An 18,602-nucleotide genomic window follows, 5' to 3' on the forward strand; every position below is an offset into this window, starting at 1 on the left:
CTGTTCTGATCAATAGCACACCTGTTTCACTTTCTCCTTCTGTTCGCAGTCTTAGTGTAATCCTAGACCAGTCTCTTTCCTTCCAACAGCACATTTCGAATATCTGTAAAGTTGCCTATTTGGAACTGCGTAGAATCAGCTCTATCCGCCACTATCTCTCAACCAATGCAACCGAGACACTTGTATGCTCTCTAGTTCTCTCAAAATTGGATTACTGCAACTCTCTTTTGGCCGGCCTTCCCAAATATCTGTTAGACAGACTCCAACGAATTCAGAATAACGCTGCCATACTCATTTGCAGAGCTTCTAAATTTGACCATGTTTCTCCTCTCCTTCAGTCTCTCCACTGGTTGCCTGTTTCTGATCAAATAGACTATGAGCTATCCACTCTGACCTTTTCTGCAGTCAACGGATCTGGCCCCAAGTATCTTTCTGAACTCCTCCATATCTATACCCCGTCTCGCCAGCTCCGTTCTTCCTCTGATATTCGACTTCTCAGGATACCTCACGTCAGAAGTAAGACCTATGGACACAGATCGTTTTCTTTTCAATCGCCAAAGACGTGGAACAAGCTCCCTGATAACCTCCGTCATTCTGATTCCCTCGCATCTTTTAAATCTCGTCTCAAAACTCACCTTTTCCCTCAGCAATAAGTTCAATTGTGGCAGGTCCACTTCCTTTGCGTTAGCTGTGCTTGACGATGTGTGTATACATATGTATGTGTACATAACTACATGCATGTATATGAATGTGTATTGTGTGTGCGTGTGTTTATTTATGTAAGTTTGTGCCTCCCTATGTGTGCGTATGTGTTAGGGTAGCTGTTAGATACACATGTATGTTAAAATGTATGTATGCAGTGTGTGTGTGTGTGTGCGTGTGTGTGTGTGTGTGTGTGTGTGTGTGTGTGTGTGTGTGTGTGTGTGTGTGTAGTCACATTTTGGTGTGTGTATGTAACATAGATGTAATGTTTTATGTTAACAAAAGCGTGTTTGTAAAGCAACTAGAGCAGATTTCTGGATAGTGTACTATATAAGTATCCATTATTATTATTATTATTATTATTATTATTATTATCATTAACGGCACCTGTTGGTTTTAATGGTGGGTAGGGATTTTTCCGATCTCCCAGGTCAACATATGTGCAGACCTACTTGTGCCTGAACCCACTCCGTGTGTATACGCAAGCAGAAGATCAAATACGTACGTCAAAGATCCCGTAATCCATGTCAGCGTTCGGTGGGTTGTGGAAACAAGAACATACCCAGCATGCACACCCCCGAAAACGGAGTATGGCTGCCTACGTGGTGGGGGTAAATGAAGAAAACGGTCATACACGTAAAATGTTACATGTCTGTCTGATTATGTGTGCGTGCCTGAAATCTGACTGAATGACACAGGAAACGAATAATCAGCGTCAAGTGGCAGCCGTCAGTCGGCTCTACCCACGTAGGCAGCCTGTTGTGCAAATGACCCCGTATTCGTACAGCGCTTAGAGCTTGGTCTCCGACTGAGGATAGGCGTTATATAAGTATCCATATCAATCCAAAAAAGAAAAGAAAAAAACCTGTCGGGCCTCATGAAAATGTCACACGTTTCATATCACTTATACAAATAATAGTGAACAGCATTTGGCATAGTACTCACAATCATGTTCCATGAAATACAAATGTGAATGGTGTTTGGTAGTGAAATCCGCATTCATATTTACAATGTCCTTATCAACTGTTTGGTCAAGACACACATCAGACATAATCTACATTTAGAGGAAGAAAAGAACAGTGGTGTATTCTGCCAAATGAGACGATCAGCTGATGTATTGTCCCGTTTTCCCTCCACAAGCCTGAAAACCCCCCTTTATTTTTTGTCCGGGGTTAGGGGTAGTGGGAAATGAATCAATCTATATTTCATCCATCTCAACTCTGTGTGTGTGTGTGTGTGTGTGTGTGTGTGTGTGTGTGTGTGTTGTGTTGTGTGTGTGTGTGTGTGTGTGTGTGTGTGTGTGTGTGTGTTGTGTTGTGTTGTGTTGTGTTGTGTGTGTGTGTGTGTTGTGTTGTGTTGTGCTTGTGTGTGTGTGTGTGTGTTGTATGTGTGTATGTAAGTCTCTGTGTGTGTGTGTGTGTGTGTGTGTGTGTGTGTGTGTGTGTGTGTGTGTGTGTGTGTGCCCACATGCAAACCCAGACCAGTTTTATTCGATTCGATTCCGTGTATAAAGAGTGTATGTAATCACTGAATGTACTGTGCTGAAAGATTATTCACACACACAAAACTAATGTCTATTGATTTGGAAAACGGTGTTTAAATGCCCAACTTCGGCTTTCACGCTCTTCACGTTTATATATATATCATTTCAATTTCAATTTGAACATACTTTTGTTCTTGGTGGTAGTTTCCATTCAAGAGCTTCTGGCACAGTTATCTACTCAGTGTGCACGAAACAAAATCTACTGTGGTCCATGTGTGTCAAGGTTGAGGGAGCTGGGCCCAATCCCTCATAACCACCTGCCTTTGTGGTGCCGATGTACCAAGGTACTATGAAGGGAGGCGCCAGAATGGTTAAGACTTTTATCTGCCCATACAGAGTCTGTGAGGGGTGTGGGTTCGAACTCTGGGTCTCGCCCTTCCCCCCCCCCCCCCCCCCCCCCCCCCCCCCCCCCCCCCCCCCCCCCCCCAAGTTTGACTGAAATCAAACTGAGCGTCAAGTCAATCGGATAAGACGATATACTGAGGTCCAGCGTACAGCTGGCACTTGGCCGCACTGAATCAGAATCCCCACGGCAGCATGAGTTTTGTCATCTGGCAACACTCTATGGAAGAAATCAACTCTGAAAAGGATGCAAAAGTATAGGGTAGGTATGGGTAATTGCGAACAGCATGTAATTGCGAACGATTTGTATACCGCCCCACTTCAAAGTGTTCTTAACGGTTGCATTTTTCACAATCTAACATCTGCTTCGACCTATTTCTAATACCTTAACTCTTTCCATACGAACGGCGAAAGAGACGACGTTAACAGCGTTTCACCCCAATTACCATCATCAAAATATTGCAAGCGGAAGGCTCTTATACTGAAGACGTGAATGTTGACAAAGAATACCACAATTCTGACGACGGAAGCTAAAGGTTGGATCATTCAGACACCCACTGGACATCCGAGGGGTCTATGTAGAGGAGAAGAGAGGACTGGCCGTACTGAGTGAGTTAATGAATATCCATTTCCAAGAACCAGTCAAACAGCAGCTATTTCTGACTGTTTCCGCGCTCTTTCTTCTCTTCGTGCATCACTGCCGACCAGGGTTACAAATGTGCTCCTAAAATCCTAAAATCAATTGAAGCAAGTTGTAGGACTTGAACTTTGACACAGTTTAAAATAGTTTATTTGATCGGATATGTTGAATTAACATTACCAGTGCTGGGAGATTTTAAGAAAGCATATTGGTGACAGATCAGAACATCAGTTTTGACAGGAATCTACAAAATAGTGTCGTTTGCAATTAGACCATAGGATATTTTTTGAAGTGAGCCTATTTGCGAACGATGCTGCACATTTACTGATCACTCTCAAAAGGGTGTGTTTGTGTGCGATGTGGGGTGTGTGCGTTTAAATGTTTGTTTGTGTGTTTGTGTGCATGTATTAAAAACCAACTTAATACAACAGTCAGGTGCGATGTTCCAATAATATGTTATGTCTTATGAGTAAAAGACCTGCTTCTGTTTTAACAATCTACACGTACCCAAACCCATCGTTCGCAATTAGACTGGACCGTTTACATTTACCCTCAGGCACCCCTGCTATTTCAAACGTCGACAAAACGTTGAAAAGAGTGAGCAGACGAACTTTTAATGATGCAACCAGTTGGAGAAAGCTTTCAAAAACAAAAGAACTACGTTCGACTATCGTACGACATGTTATCTTTACAGTACACACGTTGAGCTGGTCGCTTTGACTGGATCGTTCACAATTAGGTATACCTGCCCTATATGCATGTACCCAGTGCCTAAGTGCGCTGGGTGATGCTGCTGGTCAAGCATCTGTCCAGCAGATGCGGTGTGGAGTTTAAGAATGTATTCCGAACGCAGTACCGCCTCCTTGAGAAACTGAAAAAAAAATGGAACTGAAATCTGGTGCCAGAGTCATCTCAGACAGGACTCCCTTTCACTTCCTCCCCCAGCCCCCCACCATCCCCCAAGTTCCCTAGCCTCCTCCCCTGAGATGGTTGATCCTATTGCCTGTGTGTGTGCTGAAGTGGGTGCGTGCTGATGTATTTTTTGGTTTGTTTGTTTGTTTTTTTCTGAATGCAACTAACTCTCCTGTCTACGGGTACATACTGGATGACTGTGAGACTGCGAACTGGTGCATGTGTTATGATGCATCTCTTCGGGTATGGGTACTGTATGTATTTGTGTCTATGAGTGTATGTGACATGTACATGGGTGTGTGTGTAGGGGGGGACAGGGGGGAGGGGGGGCGGTGGGTGTGCGTGTTTGTGTGTGTGTGTGTGTGCGTGTGTGCGTGTGTGTACGTGTTTGTGTGTGTGTGTGTATGTGCGCGCGCGCGCGAGCACGCGCGCGTGTGTGTGTGTATGTGCACGTGTTGTGTGTGTGTGTGTGTGTGTGTGTGCGTGTGTGCGAGTGTGCGTGTTTGTGTGTGGGTGTATCTGCGTGTTGGTGTGTACTGGTTTGCTGAGCGAGGATCATTTTAGTTCTCATTGTGTTTCAGTTATTGACCTCATTGTATTTTTTTTTTCTTTGATTGTGCAGTTACTCATCCATTGTCGTTGTTGGTCTTTCTGGGGTTTTTTTGTCTGATGTCATTTAGTGCTAACGTGTTACACGTGCGTGTGGTGTTTACATCAAGAAACTGGAGCACGGTTCGCCTCGCTCAGCAAGGGCTCAGTGTCTGTGACGAGTGAGTGGACAGCTGAGTAATGCATTGAGCAAGGACACGTTGAACAAAGAGCTCTGATAGCTTCCTTTGAATGGTGGCCTTGGGTAATGTCTCCAAATATACGGAGGACGCGAGTGTCCTTGGGTTAGATTCACATACACATTGCGAATTTCCCCCGCTCACACACACACACACACACACACACACATTAATTTTTTGAAATAATTCTTTTTTGATTCACTGTATTCAAATGAGAGGAACCGATATCGAAATGTGTTGGATTCCTTCACACTGTGGGCTTATTTGTCATGAAAGTGCAGACCATTTCACAAAACTTAATTCATTTAGTGCAACGTGTTTTACACGTACCTATGGTAGGCTGTCAAAGCCCTGACAACGTGCTGTTTTTTGTGGGGGTTTTGTGTGTTTTATTTTCGTGGTTCTGGCATCAGTTCTTTTCTTTTGAAGCAGGTTTTGGTGTCGCATATATGGATCATACCGCACGCTTTGGCACTTCCATGAAACTGGAACTGTCTGGGAGGTGCCGCCTTCCTGATCAGGCCCCCCCCCCCCCCCCTCACATCCTCCCCCCCCCCCCCCCACTCCCCCCCACACATACACCCCTCCCCTGTCTCTTTTCAGAAATGTTGCATCTTCTGCTATCACACATACCAGCATACCTTTCACAACCACACTGAACCAGTTCAATGAAGTTTATTAATAAAGTAGAGAGAAACAGCAGCATGAAATGAAAAAAAAAGTAAAAGTCAAAATTGTATTTTATGAAGGTGAATTGAAAACGCAACAGCTGGTTTTTTTTGTTTTGTTTTTTGTTTTTCTTTTTGTTTTTTTGTTTTTTTTTTACATCAAGCTATCTATCAAAAACAAATACGGGGGGGGGGGGGGGGGGGGGGGGAACCAACGAACTACAAATATAAAACGGAAGCAACTGAACAAACATGCAAAAATAAACAAGAGTGTAGATATATCAAAATGAATTCTAAATATTTATTTATCATATTCATATTATGTTATTAGCTAACTATTTTGCAAACTATGCAGCAAGTTGCCAACAAAACTTCAAAAATCAAATCAGTGGTCTACAAAGTAGTGTTCTGTAACTCACGTGGTGATATGAAAGATCTGAAGCGTAGTTCATGTGTGTGGTGCAAACTAGTTCTGGCCGCATTCAGATCTGGCCAAAATATTGACACTTACTTCACTGCATTGGCAGACAGTTTGAAGTGCTCTCAAGTCAAGACGTCTGACAGAAGTGTACATAAAAAAAAATTCACCATTCCTTATTACATTAGTAGATATATAACACGTTATCAAACTCAAAGTTACCGTCTGTCATCTGTCAACCATTCTGCGCAAGCATTGTTTCTATAAAATAAAATAATAAAGATTTTAAAAAAGAGAGTTTTCTGAAGATATAATGCTGGAGGGTGAATCAGACAGGATTTCATGACCGTGGTCCCTCAGCATTGACAAACCGATAACCAAGTTTGTCGTACGTCCATGTAAGTAATCTCCTTCAGTCACTGATCTAAAACAACAGTGGCGAATAACAACAAGGTCGAAGACATTGGCCATGATAAAGATATTGGCCATGATATAGATGTTGTTCATGATAAAGATATTGGCTATGATAACGATATTGGCTATGATAGAAATATTGGCTATGATAAATATATTGGCTATGATAAAAAATATTGGCTATGATTTTTAAAAAAAATTATTTGGCCATGATAAAGATACTGGTCATGATCAAACGAAAGCAAAAAACTGAGATTTCAGAAGTAAGAACAATTTTCTGGTGAAATAAATGCAAAACCAGAGTATGCAAGTTCTATACTCATTGATCCATGAAAACAACAACAACAACAACAACAATCCCTCCATCAAGACCATTCCAAAGGCCATGGCATTCAATCTGGAAAGCTGTTTAATTCGATAACAGCATTGACACTGGCCTGAGCCCATCCTCCATACACCCATAGAACAAAATAGGAAATAAAATGAAATAAAGCATGTTTTTTGTTTGTTTGTTTGTTTGTCTGTTTGCTGGGGGTTTTTTGTTTTTGTTTGTTGTTGTTGTTGTTTTTTTGTTTTTTGTTTTTTTTGTTTTTTTGTTTTGTTTTTTTGTTTGTTTTTTGCTTTGGTTTTTGTTTTTGTTTTTTTTCTACTGATCGAAACACACGGAGCCACACCAGATGTGAACAGGACAGTACAATGCATCAGGGAAGTGGTTCTTGTACCGCTGGAACCAACTTGATGAAGTTCTTGTACTCCAGTTCAGCCATGGTACTCCCGAAGATGGAGGGAACATTCTGCAGCTTCCCATTGATTGTTGTATGAGCACTCCGGAACAACATCTTTAGACGAATTGGAAGCTCATCCATGCATCTGTGAATAAACAACCCATGATGCGTCATTTTCGTGCACACTGGCATATCAGTATCTGGCCATAAGTATGAAATCACACACATAGAAAATTGATTGCTCAAGACCGTGTGTGTGTGTGTGTGTGTGTGTGTGTGTGTGTGTGTGTGTGTGTGTGTGTGTGTGTGTGTGTGTTTGGTTCTCTTTTCTTGCCTTTTCCAGCCAACGAAAGTGACACGTATAGAGCTTCTTTTTTTTCTTTTCTTTCTTATAATGGAATAATGAAAAGAAAAAAAAAGAGTAATACAATGTACTCCGTGATCTTGCGGGCAAGTACGGCCACCAAAAGAATGTAACTGAACTTTATTTCTTATATGAAATTGAATCCTTTTTCACTTAAACAAAAAGCAAAATTGAGTTTGAACAATTATTGGAAACAAATAGGCATGCGCATTGTTAATATCTGTATTTAATTTTTCACATTTTATTACACTTTTTCTCAACAATAATAAGCTTATAGTTCAGTAATTAACAGTTTTTGTTTTTCATATATAGTAAAAAGTTTACTGTTCAATTACATCTTATGTATCTATATAAATGAATGTCAGGTCAGGTCTCTACCTGCCACAGGTACCATGTAACCCTGTGCTACCTGTCACATGCGGGCAGATGGAGCTCGACAGCCCGGGAAGGCAGTCCATCTAAGACAAGGAAAAGTCTGAAGTAAAACCCATGAAGTGCTAAGGAATGCAGGACAGTCTCGACATGCATTGACCCTGGGTCCATGGCCATGTCCCGACTTTCAGTAGCCGCAGTTCCAATCCTGCATGCAGGCGGTTCAGGATATTGGTCGCCTGATTGTTGACCCGGAGGTGACAGCATCACTCGGCAGCACCCTGAACGACCAAGCAGCCTTTTCTAGGGACAGCACTGCTTGCTCCACACGGAGAGGGGCCTAGAAAAGGTGGTCCAAACAAATGCTCATCTCCATACCCCCCAGTTGGCTAGCCGCGGTCAACGGGCATCTCCAAACGCGGTCGAACAACAATAGAGAAGAAAAGGCCGGCACCTGCCTCACAATTAGGTGCAAAAGGACTAAAGGTAGCATGCTGGAACATCCGAACCATGCGTGACTCTGCAGACAGCAACCACCCAGAAAGGCGTTCCGCTCTAGTCGCACACGAACTTCAGAGACTGAACATTGACATTGCTGCCGTCAGCGAAGTCCGCTTTGCAGGGAAAGGCAGCCTCCAGGAACACGGCGCTGGGTACACCCTCTACTGGTCAGGCAAGCCAGAGACCGAGAGACGCCTCTATGGCGTAGGCTTTATGGTCAGGAGCACCATTGCCTCCAAGCTTGAAAACCTGCCAACAGGACACTCAGACCGAATTATGTCCATGCGCCTCCCACTACGGAACAAACAGCATGCCACTCTGTTCAGCGTGTACGCTCCAACCCTCCAAGCGGACCCCACAGAAAAGGTCAAGTTTTACACTGATCTGCGCAACCTCGTTCAGAACACCCCTGCTGACGACAAGGTCATCATCCTTGGCGACTTCAATGCCAGAGTTGGCCAAGATTCAGAAGCCTGGAAAGGAGTCCTTGGCAAGCATGGCGTTGGTAATTGCAACGACAATGGGCGCCTTCTTCTCGAGTTCTGTGCAGAGCAGCAGTTTACCATCACCAACACCATTTTCCAGCAGAAGGACAGCCTGAAGACAACGTGGATGCATCCTCGGTCCAAACATTGGCACCTCATTGATTACATCCTGATGCGCCAGAGAGACGTACGAGACGTCCTACACACCCGAGTGATGCCCAGCGCGGAGTGTCATACTGACCACCGCCTCGTCCGCAGCAAGCTCAGGCTCCACTTCAAGCCCAAACCAAAGAAAGGAGGAGCTCCTAGGAAGAAATTCCAGGTCGGCAACTTTCAGTCAGCTGAAGTGAAAGCTGAATTCCAGGCGAAGCTTCAGGACAAACTTGAAGACCCCAGTTGTCCCACAGACCCCTCTCCAGAAGCACTATGGGCACAGCTGAAATCAGCCATCCTGCAGTCCTCTGAAGAAGTCCTAGGGTTCTCGTCGAAAAAGAACAAGGACTGGTTTGACGAAAACAACCAGGAGATCCAAGAATTGCTGGCGAAGAAATCAGCCCACCAGGCTCACCTTGCACAACCGTCTTGTCCGGTGAAGAAAGCAACCTTCCGGCTCATATGCAGCAACCTCCAGCGCAAGCTTCGTGAGATTCAAAATGGGTGGTGGACCAACCTGGCAGAGAGGGCTCAGCTTTGTGCAGACACTGGTGACTACCGGGGCTTATACGAAGCCTTGAAGGCGGTGTACGGTCCCTCATACCAGGTCCAGAGTCCTTTGCGCAGCACAGACGGCCAGGCGCTCTTCACAGACAAGACGTCGATCCTGAACAGGTGGTCGGAACATTTCCAGGCCCTCTTCAGCGCCAACCGCACGGTTCAAGACTCGGCAATTCTCCGCATCCCACAACAGCCAGTGAAATTACAACTGGACGAGCTACCAACCCTAGAAGAGACTGTCAAGGCCATTGAACAGCTGAAATGTGGCAAGGCAGCAGGGGTTGACGGAATTCCGCCGGAGGCGTGGAAGAATGGAGGCCCAGCACTACACTCCAAACTCCACAACCTCTTTGTCTGCTGCTGGGAGCAAGGCAAACTACCACAGGACCTCCGTGACGCAGTCATCATCACCCTGTATAAAAACAAGGGAGAAAAGTCGGACTGCTCCAACTACAGGGGGATAACTCTGCTCTCCATCGCAGGCAAGATCCTCGCCAGAGTCCTCCTAAATCGGCTGGTGCCTACTATCGCCGAAGAACATCTCCCAGAGAGTCAGTGTGGCTTTAGAGCCAACAGAGGCACCACTGACATGGTCTTCGTTCTCAGACAGCTACAAGAAAAATGTCGGGAACAGAACAAAGGACTGTATGCGACATTCGTCGATCTCACGAAAGCTTTCGACACCGTGAGCAGAAAAGGTCTGTGGGAGATCATGAAACGTCTAGGATGCCCCCCAAAATTCCTCAGCATGGTCATCCAACTACATGAGGAACAGCGTGGACAGGTCAGACACAGCAACGACCTTTCGGAGCCCTTCCCAATTGGAAATGGAGTGAAACAAGGTTGTGTCCTCGCGCCGACCCTCTTCACGATCTTCTTCAGCATGATGCTCCAACAGGCCACTGAAGATCTTGGCGACGACGACGGTATCTTCATCAGATACCGCACTGATGGCAGCCTATTCAACCTGAGGCGGCTACAGGCCCACACCAAGACACTGGAGCAACTCATCAGAGAGCTTCTGTTTGCCGACGATGCTGCCCTCGTCGCCCATACAGAAGCGGCCCTGCAGCGTATAACGTCCTGCTTCGCAGAGGCTGCGCAGCTCTTCGGCCTAGAAGTCAGTCTGAAAAAGACGGAAGTTCTCCACCAGCCTGCCCCACAGGAAGAATTCCACGCTCCTCACATCAACATCGGTGAGACAGAGCTGAAGTCGGTCCACCAGTTCAGCTACCTAGGCTGCACCATCTCGTCTGACGCCAAGATCGACAAGGAGATCGACAACAGACTTGCAAAGGCAAACAGCGCATTCGGCAGGCTGTACAAGAGAGTGTGGAACAACAAACACCTGAAGAAAGACACAAAGATCAGCGTGTACAGAGCTGTTGTACTGCCCACCCTGTTGTATGGCTCCGAAACCTGGGTCACCTACCGGCACCACATACGACTGCTTGATCGCTTCCACCAGCGCTGCCTTCACACCATCCTCAGCATCCACTGGAGTGACTACATCACAAATGTCGAGGTCCTGGAGCAGGCAAAGACTATCAGCATCGAGGCAGTGCTGCTAAAGACCCAGCTACGTTGGGCAGGGCACGTGTCCAGGATGGAGGACCACCGCCTGCCCAAGATCGCGCTGTATGGCGAACTGTCCACTGGCCACCGTGACAGAGGAGCACCCAAGAAGAGATACAAAGACTCCTTGAAGAAAGCTCTCGGTGCCTGTCACATTGACCATCGCCAGTGGTCCGCAGTAGCCGCTGATCGAGAGACCTGGCGACGCACCATCCACCAAGCTGTCTCCTCCTTCGAAAACAACTGCAGGGCCAGCCTTGAGGACAAACGCAGAAGGAGGAAGAACCACGATGCTGCAGCCGCGAACCCAGACCAGACTTTCCCTTGCAACCGCTGCGGCCGACTCTGCTTTTCCCGCATTGGCCTTGTCAGCCATGAGCGTGCCTGCATCAGACGTGGACAACGCCCTTCCTAGATCTTTGTTAGCGAAGCCAGGCCATGAGATCTATATAAATACATGTATAAAATGTAACTGAACTATATCATTTGAATTTTGACTTTCATGTGTGAGCATGTAATGCAGCTGCATACTCAAATAGTTGTGTGTATGACTTTGAAGTTTACACCAGAAAAAGAGTGACTATTTTAAAAATGGTCTATATTATGAAGTAATCATATATATATATATAGCATCTTACTGAATCAGGGGTATTACAAAAATCTGTAATATGATGAAAATGTGATGTGAATGTCATTTTTTCTAATACTAATTGTAACCATAAAGCAGACAGGCACATTGATAATACCCATATTGAGTTTTTTAACATTGTATTAATTGTTTTCTCTATGATTAAGCTTATAATGCATTACTTAATAGTTTAACAAAAAGTTCAGTTACATCTTATATATTTATACATGTATAAAATGTAACCTAACTTTATTTCCTATCTTGTGTGTGTCTGTGTTTGTTGGTCACACTTAGGTGCATTTCCTCTTTCATTTAAACAGAAGCAAGTGTGAGTGAGAAATGATTGGGTTTTTTTGTGCGTTTTGATTCAGTTGTTGTAGTAAGTGTGTATCACAAGTGAGTCTGAAGGCCTTGCCTCTCTTTTTTGAAGTCATGAATAATTGTTCAAAACATCTCCTAAGGACAAATATGTGTTTGGCGGAAACTGGCCGGCTAGTTTTTGAAAGGACAGTTATCTTGTTTTTGGAAACTAGACAAGTGTGTGGTAGACATTGACTTATTTTCCGCACAGACACTGTATATTTTTGCAAAATTTAGTTCGAAGGGCATTCAAACGGAAGCCCAATGAGCACTTCTCAGTACGAAACAGCTGTCGCTTGCTGTGCAAATCAACCTTCCTTTTGAAGGTACTAAGGACCAACATGAGCAAATGAGAGCTTTTTAAACCACCACCCACCCCAAACACAAAAACAGTTTTAAAGGTTATAGAATTAACCAAGATTGTTTTTTTGGTGTGTTCGCCATTCCAAATTCAAAGACATCTGGACCTGGATTTAATATATATATATATATATATATATATATATATATATATATATCGTTTTCTTTGAAAACCAAAACCATTAAATGTGTGCTTCAGTGGCACTGTATCAAGGTCGCTCGACACACAAGCTTTTCTGCTGGCAATCCACGGTTGAATGACAGCAAAAAGGCCATGTATGCAGGGATAATTATGTATAGAGGGTTTTCGATGAAAGGCAACTTGAGTTCGTTGTCAAAGGTGCATTCAGTCAGCTGCCTTGCCTTTCACGGTTGTCTTCATGTCTTCTCTATGCTTCGTTCACCGTTTTCGTGTTCAATGTGTGGTGGGTGTGTGGGTATGAGTGTGTGTGTGTGTGTGTGTGTGTGTGTGTGTGTGTGTGTGTCTATGTGTAGGTTCTGCGGTCTGGTTGTGTGTGTGTGTTAGACTGCAAACATCTGCAGGTTTTCTCACATACACAGATATTATATATGTAAAAACTATTCGAAAGGGTGGTTCGTTCTATTCCAAGAGAGAGGGGAACAGAGGAGGGGTACTGGATCGACTATTTGATGCACACTTACTTGCACTCACTCACTCTCTTCACACTAATACCAGGGCCACATGGAGTGTTTTTTATAAAGTGTTTATTTTTACTTTACAATAATCATAAGTAAGCAGTACACACACTAAGCAGTTCACTGTACTTAGTAACAACAATTTTAAGCAACTTGAAGCAACACACAGCTGTACATGAAGCACTTCACCCTACACTTCAAGTACTTCCTACAAGCAGCTCACAGTTAAAAGTTCACCCTATGCCTAAAGCAGCACACAGCCCAACAAGGATTTCCTTGCACCTAACATCACTGATCAGTCAGTCAGCCTGTATCAGTGCTCGGTTCTTCTGAGAGACAGCTAAGAACTGGCTGTGCTAACTGGTTTTATCCCTTCCAACAACATACTGTGCATACTAATGCAAGCAACAACACTCACTCCCCCAACTAGTTCACCTGAAGTAACCAGTCTTTGCTTGTCTTAGTGACGCTATGTGAATGACTGACAGATTCACTGCTGAATCCCGATTCATCCAATTCAACAGATTGATCTGATTCGCTCACTTCAAGACCTGTTTCTACACACATTCTGTGACAAGTTCACCAGTTTACGTCACAGATTGGAGAGACAGGACGATGCAATTCTCGGCATGTTAGCCGGCATGATCAAAGTTCACATTAGCATAACATTCTCCCAAGCTTGCATTTCGAAGTCCCGCCATTCACTTCAGCTGTGTTTGTGAAAGGAAAGATGGGGAACAACTTGAAATACAGACCTCCACATGGGACACATTCCTGCATTTGCACAAGTTGTGCCTGTCGCACGTGACCATGCCCTGCCGGCTCGCTGCTTATGCCATCGCTACAGCAAGTGACAAAGACGCTGACCAAGACAGAGGGGTGAGGGGCGTGGGAGGAGTGGGTGGGGTGGGGAGGGGGTTGGACTGGATGGAGCATGGAGGGAAATAAGAAGTGGGGAGAGTGGGGGGGATGAAGGTATGGGGAGGGAAGGGGAAAGGTTGGGGGGTGGGTGTAGATGACACTGCTGGCACACTATATCATATATGTAGCCAAGTGCTAAGCTGGCTTCACTGACTGTTTACCACACTAGCTATAGCAGGCGCTGTTTTCGCAACTAACAGCTGGTCTTCAACGACCCACACAGAATGAGTGACGCCATTCCTGGTTTAAATGCAAAGCCCATTTTAAACCTATTCCCTAAACACCTATTAAATCAAGTATCTGTATCGTTCACAGCAATATTATAGTTGTTGTGCTTACACACACAGTTAAATCAGTTAGAAGCATACTTGATTTCAGTGTAATTGTTCGTCAGTCTAAAGATTTCAACTGACGCTAAGCTTTTGTCATTTTGTCCTCGCCAAACAACCACTCCAACTAAGTGTGATGGTACGCGATTGGGTGAGCTCTGTGTTTCTGATGCAGCGTTTTTAATTAATATCTCTTTTGTCGGATTAGTAAACTACAAGTATTATATACTGGCAGAATCATTGTGATTCCATATTTAAATATATTCCATTTATGTTTGTCTATGTTAAACTGATTTTACGCATTTTGTAATTTTCTGCGATGAGCTTGCTAAAACTGACCCTTCACAGGTGACTTAAATTAAGATTATAAATTCATCTTAAATAATCAACACTTCATTTTATACTCATTAGAAAGTAGGTGTTGAGCTCTTTCTTTTGCGACTTATCCAATGAAGGTTAGGTTACTTATCCCACTTCAGTGGAGGAGATTTAAATGTTAAGCACAAGCTTAGATATGTTGATATTTGGCTTTGTTGCAAGTGGATTACTTGTGTAGGTTCATTCACCACTTAATGGTTAAGCCATGACAGTTCTTCCAACCTTTGTGTGTTGTGAACTGCCAGTATTATATTAAAGCCACTGATTCTATCTTGTTTATTATTGATGTATTATTTAACATGCTGATACCAGTTATGATGCTACATTGTTTCACTGATTCTCATTACTATAAGATGTGTGCAGTATTTTGTTGAGATTACAAAATAGTGTTGGATTAATGTCAGTTACTGGTTAAAACAATCTGATATGTATCAGTCTGTTAGGCCTAATTATAATTTATTTATTATGCTCTCTCCTATATGCCTTACTACAGTATAGTGCTACATGATAAACCAATTCATTTCAGTCACTTTGACACAGTATAAGCTTTACCTAATCTATACTGTCAGTGTACTTTCACTAAATCAGCTTAGCTTTAAGCACTTTATCTACACTATTTAAATGTATTAGAAAAGTCATTTGATGTCAGTGTTTGGTCTTCACACATATGCATTATCTTATCGTATGTTGTTGCTTATCCCAAACCGAGTGATTGTCTTTCCATGTAATATGTATACATGTGCTTTACTATTCACTTGTGCTGGCATGTTGTGCTAATGGCATTTGTTTCTGTCATTCCAGGCACTGTCTTCCTCTTAGTTCTTCTCCTCATTCTAGTTTTATCTCTTCTTCTTCTCATAACTATTGTAAATAAAACAATAGAAAAACCCTTTTTGTGACTGGCCTCTATATGTTCCTGGCCTGTGGGATTCTTGTCTATTCTTTAATTCAGTCAATCAATCATTCATTATTAAATCTTTTGTGCCGTCCATTCCCTTATATACCACTCGGGTACACGGCTACATACAGATGATGGAGTCTCCCATCAGACTGACAGATGAGTAGGCAGGCAGGCTTATCTGTCAGTGTGTGTGCTCATATGAGAGAAGAGGCCAATTCTGGATGTGCAGCACTTCCCACAGGTGTTGCAAGGGAAAACGTCCCCGGAAGTTGAGCCCTGCTTCCTTCGCTCACGCTTCTCCTTAATGGCCAGCGTTCTCTTGTTTTCAAACGTCTTTATGCCACTATAGCACAGCATCCTCCAGCGAGAGCAGTCAAGGGCATCAGTTTCCCAGGAAGCCAGCCTGGTTGCCTAACCAGCACAGGTGACTTTTTTTAGTGAAGAGGAGTTGTGCAGTCCCTTCCCCACTCTCTTGCATACCGATGCTAACAGTCCCACAAGTGCAGATACTACCACGTGTAGGACGGCCTTGGCAAGTGCAGGTTTTTTCTTTGGAGTTCCGTCTCCTAGGAGGACTTCCAGCCAAGGATAAGAGCTCCCCCTGCCCTTTGGTCATCCTCTTCCGCCTTCACAGCCGTTGGGAAAGGTTTGCTCCTCCGCCTGGTACGTCGTTGGGAGACTTCACACGTGGCAGGTAGTACTGGGTTCCATGGTACCAGTATCAAGGGCTATGCCTCTGACCTGACATGATATATATGTACATATATACATATATATATACCGGCCCCCCTTAACCCCCCCCCCCCCCCCCCCCCCGCACCCCCCCCCCCCCACACACACACACACACACAAACCCAACGCACTAACATACACACACACGCACAAATTATAAAACTTCTAAGAGAATGCTTCGCAAAAATATTTCAGGACAGATTTGTTTATAATAATACATACACTTTTGCATTTCTTTTTTTGTTTTTGTTTTTTCTGCCTGCAGTTATATTTGCTTTTCCTATCAAAGTGGATTTTTTGTACAGAATTTTGCTAGGGACAACCCTTTTAATGCCGTGGGTTCTTTTACGTGCGCTAAGTGCATGCTGTACACGGGACCTCGGTTTATTTTCCCCACCCTAATGACTAGCGAGCAGATCACCACTTAAGGTCAAGTGGAGGGGAAGTTAACGCAGTGACGCCTCCTTGAGCTACTGAAACTGAAACTGAAACGGAGGGGAAGAAAATACTGGCGACTGTGGGGTTTGAACCAGTACGCTCAAATTCTCTCCCTTCCAAGGCAGATGCGTTACCACTAGGCCAACAGTTTTTCATTTCATTGGTATAGCGTTTATTGTTCTTGTTGTTTGGTGGTGTTTTCTCTCTCAATACGTTGTGTAGAGATTCACCCTGTCAGTCCTGGTGGTATCTTTTGGTAGCTCTGTCAACCCATTAGTCGGGGTCTTCACAGAGGAGTGATCCTGTTTGGTTTGGTTTGGAGAGAGCTTGCAGGCAGAAAAAGATCAGCCCGAAATTCACACAGTGAAATATGTCATGATATAGAGTGAAACAATACTATACAATGCAATACAATACAACACACACACACACACAAACAAACACACACACACACACACACACGCGCGCGCGCGCGAAGCCTATAGTTACTACTCAGCCAGCCTCGACAAACCATTTTACTTACATGACCATTAAAACCGGAGTCTGACCCTGCTTCCACATGATGAAGCACGGCTTCTGTCTGTCCTGGGTCAGCTTCTGTATGATGTCCTCATAGTTTTGTTGGTTGTTCTTTGCAGGATCTACATTGAAAGTTTCGACGGGTACGATTTCGTTCTGGGCTTCATTGAAATTGAAAACACTGGCAATGGGAAAATCCGGTATTCTTGGAATCGCCGAGACCACAAGCTCAACTGAATCAAACTTTATACCGCTGGACATTATGAAGCTTTTTTTCTTTTATGTTTTTTCTTCTTTTTTTTAACCGTGATTTCTCACAACAAATTACAGTTGGTGAAGAAAAAGAAGAAAAAAAAACCTCCAAGAAACAAGTACAAGTTACTACAGGATACTTGGTGGGTGGGGAAGAAAGCAAAAACAATTGCAGTCTTCTGCCTAAAAAATCCAGCGAACTGTTTGAGTTTCAAAGCGTTGCTTGTGAGTCACACTGAGCCAGCCTTGGTTTTATCAGTTGATATAATAGTCTGTCAGTCGAGGGGTGGGGAGGGAGTGTGTGGGGGTGGAGGTGTCGGTTAGTGGGGAGCGGGCGTGGCGGAGGGGAAGGGGGACGGGAGGGTTAGTGGCGGTATTGCAGAAGGGAAGGGAGGGGGTTGTTGACGTCATCCCTCCACATACGGCTTGGGGTGCCAGTCGGGGGGGGGGATGGTTTGGGGGGTGGGGAAAGGGAGAAAAGAAAACTAAAAGCGTGAAAGCGAGAGAGAGAGAGAGAGAGAGAGAGAGTGAGAGATGGATGATCACAGGAGACACTACACAATAACCTTTTCACGAATTTTAAAAGGAAGACATTTCAATCACATGGAAGGGTAGGTACATCAAGAATTATACACAGCAATAACGAATACGCGCATACCGGCACGAACACACACACACACACACACACAGACACACACACTACACACACACATACACACACACACACACACACACACACACACACACAGTGCACTCGCACACAAACGCACACACACATACGCATGCGGGCATTCGCACACACACAAACACACAGACAGAGACAAACAGGCACAGTCACACACACACGCACGCACACACACACACACACACACACACACCTATGTGCAACAATATAAAACTGAGAATAAACTGAAAGAAACTTGATGATGATTTATGGCCAGCATGTGTGCTTTTTATCCCCCAC

The 18,602-nt window shown here is 44.2% G+C and overlaps 1 protein-coding gene across 1 annotated transcript; it reads right to left on the reverse strand.

Annotated features, from left to right (window-relative positions):
- Positions 1–5,586: 5,586 nt before the first annotated feature.
- LOC143294771 (uncharacterized) lies at positions 5,587–17,866 on the reverse strand. Its single transcript, XM_076606247.1, has 2 exons — positions 17,391–17,866; positions 5,587–7,297 (listed from the first exon to the last, which is right to left on the reverse strand). The coding sequence occupies exons 1-2, from the start codon at positions 17,645–17,647 to the stop codon at positions 7,129–7,131; spliced, it is 426 nt and encodes a 141-aa protein (XP_076462362.1). The 5' UTR covers positions 17,648–17,866; the 3' UTR covers positions 5,587–7,128.
- Positions 17,867–18,602: the final 736 nt, after the last annotated feature.

Source organism: Babylonia areolata, chromosome 20 (genome assembly GCF_041734735.1).
Source record: "Babylonia areolata isolate BAREFJ2019XMU chromosome 20, ASM4173473v1, whole genome shotgun sequence".
Classification (NCBI taxonomy): domain Eukaryota; kingdom Metazoa; phylum Mollusca; class Gastropoda; order Neogastropoda; family Buccinidae; genus Babylonia; species Babylonia areolata.

Excerpts from the sequence above, each read along its gene's own strand:
- LOC143294771 (XM_076606247.1), bottom strand. The coding sequence starts at position 17,647 with ATGTCCAGCGGTATAAAGTTTGATTCAGTTGAGCTTGTGGTCTCGGCG. Across the intron at positions 7,298-17,390 it reads ACTCCGGTTTTAATGGTCAT|ATGCATGGATGAGCTTCCAA; the intron begins GTAAGTAAAATG and ends GTTTATTCACAG.